The sequence below is a fragment of the Quercus lobata genome, chromosome 2 (genome assembly GCF_001633185.2).
Source record: "Quercus lobata isolate SW786 chromosome 2, ValleyOak3.0 Primary Assembly, whole genome shotgun sequence".
NCBI lineage: Eukaryota > Viridiplantae > Streptophyta > Magnoliopsida > Fagales > Fagaceae > Quercus > Quercus lobata.
The window spans coordinates 104,268,009-104,275,726 of NC_044905.1; the positions used below are offsets into that span (position 1 = coordinate 104,268,009).

Here is a 7,718-nt window from a genome sequence, read left to right on the forward strand (position 1 = left end):
TATATTAGGTTGCATATATTACTCCACTTATACTCACCTTGAAGACTCTGATAACATGAAAATAAATTTGTGACAGTGGATCATTTTGCTCTTGATGTGTTGGTTATATCTTGAAACTGTATCTATAACTGCAACTTTGGTATCATACAGAATCTTCTTAACTTCAAATTTTCCTCCTCTTCCCACTTCTAAGTATTAAGCCTAGGCCTTAATGATCGACCAGGGCAGTAATCTAAGCACTTTTGGGTTTGAAATTTTTGTGGTAAAAATGGATGGTTAGTGTCATGTTTATTGGGAAGACTTCCATATCCTTAGTATCACATTGTTGTAGCAGAGCCTCAAATGATGGTCATAAGTAAACCTAATCAAGCACGTGAAGTTTAAAGGTGACATACTTAGCATGTACCAAGTTTGGAGAATGGCTTACATTGTAGAAAATTTCCTGAACATACTGAATTTGAAGCTAAATCTTGATAAGTAGTCATGTGTGTTAAAGCATTTAATTTTTTTTCCCTTCTTTTTTAAATCAGAACTTACTATTTCAGACTTTCAGCTGCTGCATATGAAACATGGGAAAATGATTATGCCATTTATTGCCACTTTCTGAAGGAAATTAGATATCCATGTATTAGTTTTTTATGAAAAATGGGGAAGATGATTGACCAAGTTTTATGAGTGTTAGATTCTTGCTAATGTATATCATGCTCGAGTTAGTGCAGATTTTGGACCTGGAAATTTCTCATGAATCCCACAACTTTAATTCTCAAAAATAAATGTAGATATATTTGAAAAGAGAGGATGGTGGTGGCTTAAAATCTTTTGTTTGCCAAATTATTTGGTGGTCTGCTATTATCGATACAATTAAAGGATAATAGCTAGAAGGGTTGACCATTGAGAAGGTTCAGGAGCTATGTGCTGAAAGGGATAAGCTCAATAAGGAGGTTGATGATTTGAGAAAGGAAACTCCAAAGTCCAAAGTCCTTTTGGAGGAAAGATCTTGATGCTCTGGAGGGGCAACTCGATGTATGACTGAAAAATTAACAATTCCTTGTGATGATTTGTTTATTTTTGTCTTTCTGATTCTTGACTGTTTAGTTTTATGTCATTTAGGAGCTTGAGAAATGTGATGCTTAGTCAGAGGAGTTAAGAAAGAAAATGAGAGGCAAAGCAAGGGGTGAAGCTGCTATGAAGTCTACTAGACAAGCACCCAGGAACCCACGGAAGAACAATAATAAGAAGGCAAATAATGCAGAATCTGTTGCGGAAGCTGTCTCATCATCTATGGCTGCAATGGAAATTGGTAAGTGTCAAACAATTTTATGTTTATTATATGTATTAGTTTTTGTTTGATTTTTGGTTTACATCTGCTTGATTTACCAGAGAAAGCTCCTGAGGCAGCAAAACCCAAAGGCAGAGAAGTCTCTAGGAAAGCTCCTGCTAAGGTCTGTTTCTGTTTCTGTTACCATGTTCTATTTTTCCTTGTAAAGGATTTCTCTAGAACTCATGTTGATATTACCTTTTCTTTTCAGCCGAAAAAGCCAACTTTAGTCTTGAATAATGATGATGACGACGACGACGACGATGTGCTTAAGATTAAAGAACGACTTGCTGCCTATAACGTTGACTCATCTCCTGATCAATCAGCCGGTAAATGCTATATTATTATATTTCATTAGACTATTTAATATCATCTTTACACAACTCACCTGTAATGTAAGAAAAATTACAGTGGATGATATGGGGATATTGTTTGCAAACCGAATAATATATGATCTTGTGTGAGAAATTGTGTTTCTATTATTCTTCATAAAATCAATTATAAGAGAACGAAATACTGTAATGTAAATAGATAAAAATTTTCCATGTTACAAGCACCAACTAAAATTTCCACTTGAGATTCAGCAGAACTAATAATTAGTTTCTTGTGAATTTTTCCATGATCTTTTACTGCGATCATTAGGAATGTGTTGGAGTGTCTTTTCTGTAAGTATTTGTGAGGTAAATTTCTCTTTGTTTTTATGCCCAACAGCCATGGAGACTGAAGTGCCCAAAGTACCAGCCAAGAAGAAAGAACCTAGCAAAAGGGCTGCTGCTGCACAGAAGAAGAAGCCCTTGGCAACTGTTTCGGAGATATCTAATGATGATGTTGATGATAATGATATTAATGAAATTGATGATGATGATGATGAAGATAGTGAGATAGAAGTTGTAGCTGCTCCAGAAGCCAGGAAAGAGGGCGGGAGAAATCCGGCTGCAAATGCTAAGGCAGTTAAGGCCCCTGCAGCGGCAAAGAAGAGAGGTGCAGCCAATAAGCAGCAGCCTCAGACATTGGGCCAGAAGCTGTTAACTGACATGTTAAAGCCTGCTGAAAATTCTGAGATTTCACCAGAGAAGAAAGTGAGGAAGATGTGGGCATCTCCATTCAACAAGAAAAGTGGTTCTGTGTTGGGGAGGGTTGGTAAGGTAAATGAAGTGACTGAAAATGAAGAAAATTCGGGTTCTGCTTCTACTTCTGCCAGTACTGAAGAAACTATTGAAGTTGCACCAGCAAGAGCAAGACCTCAAAGGGTGAACCGTGCAGAGACAAGGTATGTGACTTCTGGACAAACTTGTTGGAACAGAATATATAATGTATTGAATTATATATTAATAGGAACTTTATGCATTTGGATCAAGCCCAATAACGGGTAAGGCTTGAACATGTTGTAGGGTGACTTATGGTTTCTATAATTACACACTCAGGTTCCGATTTTTGATGGCTCGGCAAGTGAATGGGTGAAGGCCATAGAACAAGTTGGGTTAAAGGTGGCCACAGATCAGTGTGGGAACAGTTGTGAAAAAATGGTACCTTATGTGAATGAACCAGTGCATGCGTGGAGGAAAGATTCTTTTGTTGCTGCATTTCCTTCACAAAAGGTTCACATAACTTACGGGATTGACTTCCCACAGGTATGAATATTGCTAGACTGTCAATTTCTGAATATATATATGTATATATATTTCTTGGGTGTGTAATTTGAAAATGGAGAAGGTTGGTGCCACTTCTTTGCATTGGTACATTATTGGCTGTTAGAGCATATAAGAATTTATTTCTGGCTTCTAAACTCTTTATGTGTTATCCCTACTGGATGGGGGCCACGAACTAAATAAATGGGATGGCTGTTATTGGTCCATGCATTGCTCCTGTTTTGCTTGCCTTTTATGCTTGTGCAATGGAAAATCTTGTAGGTTGGTTGGGTTGATACAAGTTTTGGGCATTTAACTTGTATAATAACACTTAATGGTCAGATTTGGCATTTCTAAATTTGAGATAGGACTAACTGTCACCAAATATTGGTGAAGTGCCTTTGTGTGCTATTGCTATAATTATCTTATTATTCTTCTTTAGTTATCTACAATGTTGTGAAGCAATGAAACCTTGGTCCTCGGCTATATAGTTGTTCCAAATTATTAGTGTTGGATCTGCATTCATTTTGTTTATTTTTCTATTGCATATATTCTTTTGTGTGTATCTGGGTTTTACTCAATAGGGGTCGGTACATGAAGTGGCTCTACCTTGAAGAGGTTCCTTTGTCATTAAAAAAAAAAAAATCTTCTGTGTGTTTGTGTGTTGAATGAATTTACTACTCCTAACGCAACAAAGCTTAGTCCCAAATTTTTGGGGTCGGCTATGGATCCTCAACAAGATTAGTCAAGGTTGGCTACATGTATTCTTTTCCTCCATTATATTCTATCTGAAGTCATAGCCTCCATTGAATGATTTTACTGCTAGTAAAAAATAGCAGGCTTAAAATGTTTGGTTGCGGGATTTTCAATTATAGAATTTGGCAGTTGTCATAATCAGTTTATAAGTGAAATGCTTTGTTTAACATAGAATAGGGACCGATTATTTTTCTTCTTAAGATTGAGTAAAGTTGCTACAATACCTGGTTACTTGGGATTTCTAGTGGTTAGGGTATACTGGAAATGTGATTTGGGTGATTTAGAAGAATGTCAATTTTAACTATTCAGTAGTAGTCTTGTGAGTAATAAAGATAAGATGAGTTGTCTTAATTTACTTATACAAAAAAAGAAAGAAAAAGATTAATTGTCTTAATTTCAATATGGTAATCCACATTTAAAAAAAAAAAATTTATATCGCAGGTGCATGCTATTGGCTGTTAGTGATTTTTTTTTTTAGAAAATTCAAAGTACATAATGAGTCTCCAATTAATTAAATTCGCATAGAGATATGGAATTGTTAGTTGAAGATATTTTTGATATTATTCGAGAGAAGATATTGAATACTTAAGGAATTTTTAATCATCAACGGGAGATTATTAGAATTTAATAATTAGGAAGAATAAATTGTGTGGGATTTGTTAGGTGAAATCAATCGCTCTAGATCCATTCTTATCATATTTTTTATACGCTTTTAGAATTTTACGTTTTGTATTCGTAGATTTATTTTTATTAAATAGTTTAATTTAATTCAGATAGTAGAACATTCCATTTATTTTCGATTTTCCAAATAGTAATTAATTTAGTGAATTTCGGTATTCAATAACATAGTTAATCCCTGTGGGTTCGACATTCGTTTTCTAAAAACACTTTACTACTTGTTACGATTCTGTACGCTTGCAGATTATTTTTCGCGAACAAGTTTTTGGCGCCATTGCCGGGGATTAACTATTTGTTATTGATATTGATACTAGCTAGATATTTACTACTTTGGATTTTATTTTATTTATTCAAAAAATAAATAAATTAGGTGCATCTTAGTTTGTTTTCTTTCTTTTCAGGAATTAGAAGTGCATGCCCCGATTTAAATTAGAATAGACACTCTTTGATCTTGAAATTGAAAGAACCTTACGTCAGCTCAAGAAAGAAAAGAAGAAAGTGGCCAACACATCTCTATCTAATATGGCCGATCAAGAGCAAAAGGCGTTAAGGGATTATGCTATGTCCCCGGTAAATGGAGCTACATCAAGCATAAGGAGGCCAGCCATACAAGCCAATAATTTTGAGATCAAGCCGACCATCATTCAGATGATACAGCAGACTGTCTAGTTCGGGGGGCTGTCACAAGAGGATCCTAATGTCCATATTGCAAATTTCTTGGAGATTTATGATACTTTTAAACATAACGGAGTGACAGATGATGCGATTCGACTAAGGCTTTTTCCCTTCTCACTTAGGGATAAAGCAAATTTTTGGTTGAATTCTTTGCCACATGGCATCATTACTACATGGGAGGAGTTGGAACAAAAAATTTTAGCAAAATATTTCCCTCCCGCAAAGACAGCAAAGTTAAGGAATGATATCACCACATTCATCCAATTTGAGGGTGAATCATTATGTGAAGCATGGGAGAGGTACAAAGATTTATTGCGAAGGTGTCCTCATCATGACCTTCCAGCATGGCTTCAAGTTCAAACATTTTACAATGGTCTAGGAGCTACAAACAGGTCTATGGTTGATGCAGCAACTGGTGGAGCTTTAATGAATAAAAATCATGATGCAGCCTATGAACTTCTGGAAGAATTGGCATCCAACAACTATCAATGGCCTACAGAAAGAGCAATGCCAAGAAAGACAGCTGGAGTTTTAGAACTTGATTCTATTACCTCATTGGCGGCACAAATGGCAACTTTGTCTCAACAACTAGGTAAAATGAATGTTAATGCTATTCAAACTAATGTTGTTTGTGATTATTGTTCAGGAAATCATTCAAGTGCTGATTGCCAAGTGGGAAATCCTTTTGCCCAATCGAGTTATGGACAAGCAAATTACGTGTCAAATTTTCAACATCAAAATAATCCATACTCGAACACGTACAATCCTGGATGGAGGAATCACCCCAACTTCTCATGGAGCAATAACCAAGGGTTGGCTAAACCACCTCAGCAATTTCCACAGCAAGAGAAGAAGTCGACACTTGAGGACATGTTCATGCAGTACATACAGAAGACAGACATGGCGATCCAAAACAACTCAGCTTCAATCTGTAATCTTGAGGTGCAGATCGGTCAGCTCTCAAGCATGCTCACAGAGAGGACTGCAGGAACTTTGCCGAGCAACACTGTCACCAATCCGAAATAACATGCAAAGGCAATATCTTTGAGAAGTGGGCGAACATATAAGGAGCCAAAAGTAACAAATGCCAAACAAGGTGAAGCTGTGGATAATGAGGAGTCAAAGATGAAGGAAGCCGAGTCAGAGATGAAAGAAGTGGAGCAAGCTGAGAAGACTAAGGAGAATGAAAAAGCTTTAAAGTCCAAAAGATCCAGGGAAGTTACTTTTGAGACTTATTCTCCTTCAATTTATGATCCACCAATTCCTTTTCCGCAAAGATTAAAAAAAAATAATATGGATGATCAGTTTTCTAAATTTCTAAGTATATTTAAGCAATTGCATATTAATATTCCTCTCATTGAAGCTTTGGAACAAATGCCTAAATATGCTAAATTTTTGAAGGATATTATATCAAAGAAGCAGAAATTGGAGGAGCATGAAACAGTAATGCTGACAAAGGAGAGTAGTGCAATCTTACAAAAGAAGCTGCTGCCTAAGCTGAAAGATCCAGGGAGTTTCACTATCCCTTGCACTATAGGAAAATCTTATTTTGATAGAGCTTTATGTGATTTAGGGGCAAGTATTAATCTAATGCCTCTCTCTGTTTTCAGGAAATTGGGTCTTGGAGAAGTAAAGCCAACCACTATCTCTTTACAATTGGCGGATAGATCTATTAAATATCCAAGAGGAGTCATTGAGGACGTATTAGTAAAAGTTGACAAGTACATCTTCCCGGCTGACTTCATTGTCCTTGATATGGATGAGGACGAGGAGATCCCTTTGATATTGGGTCGACCTTTCCTTGTGACGGGGAGAACCTTAATTGATGTCCAGCAAGGAAAACTTGTTTTGAGGGTCGGAGAGGATGAGGTCACTTTTGATGTATTTAAGCCTATGAAATTTCCTTCCGAGACACATTCTTGTTTTCAAATAAGTAACCGAGACGTGATCATGGCCGATGAGACTTGTGCAATTGGTTTTCTAAAGTTACCACTTGAGGTATGTCTTACTCGCTCTACACCTGTTAAATTCAAAGATGAAGAGGTTAAAGAGTGTGAAAGATATTTGGAGGCTACACCACTCTTTCCTCCTTCAATGCAACCAAAAGTGGAAGACTTAAAATCATGTCAGCCAACATCTCCACCAGAGGAACCACCTAAACTTGAGCTCAAACCACTTCCATCAAATTTAAGGTACGCTTTCTTAGGCCAAGACTCTACTTTTCCAATTATTATTAACAGTTCTTTGAGTGATGTAGAGGAGGAAAAGTTGTTGAGAATCTTGCAGGAACACAAAATGGCTTTGGGTTGGACCATCTTTGACATCAAAGGAATTAGTCCTTCAATTTGCACACACAAGATTTTAATGGAGGATAAATATAAGCCGATTGTCCAACCCCAGAGAAGATTGAACCCATCAATGCAAGAAGTGGTGCATAAAGAGCTGAAGTGTATATTGGAAAAGACCGTGAATATCTCTCGTACAGACTGGGCGAGAAAATTAGATGATGCTTTATGGGCCTGTAGAACAGCATTCAAAACACCGATCGGGATGTCACCATACCGGCTCGTTTATGGAAAAGCATGCCATCTACCGGTGGAGCTAGAACACAAAGCCTATTGGGCGACAAGGATATTGAACTTTGATCTACAAGCAGCTGGCGA

The 7,718-nt window shown here is 36.8% G+C and overlaps 1 protein-coding gene and 1 non-coding gene across 2 annotated transcripts; one reads left to right on the forward strand and one right to left on the reverse strand.

Moving 5' to 3' along the window:
• Positions 1-668: 668 nt before the first annotated feature.
• Positions 669-4,804, forward strand: LOC115965750 (DNA topoisomerase 2-like). The gene is made up of 7 exons (XM_031085045.1): positions 669-1,023; positions 1,111-1,300; positions 1,381-1,442; positions 1,530-1,647; positions 2,030-2,588; positions 2,743-2,949; positions 4,782-4,804. Exons 2-6 carry the CDS (start codon positions 1,156-1,158, stop codon positions 2,777-2,779), a joined length of 921 nt encoding a protein of 306 aa, XP_030940905.1. The 5' UTR covers positions 669-1,023; positions 1,111-1,155; the 3' UTR covers positions 2,780-2,949; positions 4,782-4,804.
• A 482-nt stretch (positions 4,805-5,286) lies between these two features.
• Positions 5,287-5,393, reverse strand: LOC115978503. The gene has a single exon (XR_004088773.1). It is a non-coding gene; the product is annotated as a small nucleolar RNA R71 (small nucleolar RNA).
• Positions 5,394-7,718: the final 2,325 nt, after the last annotated feature.

What these genes read in the sequence shown, in the direction of transcription:
- LOC115965750 (XM_031085045.1), top strand. Translation starts at nt 1,156, where the DNA reads ATGAGAGGCAAAGCAAGGGGTGAAGCTGCTATGAAGTCTACTAGACAA. An exon ending in ATCTCCTGATCAATCAGCCG is followed by an intron (nt 1,648 to 2,029) that starts GTAAATGCTATA and finishes TATGCCCAACAG; the next exon opens with CCATGGAGACTGAAGTGCCC. An exon ending in GTGAACCGTGCAGAGACAAG is followed by an intron (nt 2,589 to 2,742) that starts GTATGTGACTTC and finishes TTACACACTCAG; the next exon opens with GTTCCGATTTTTGATGGCTC.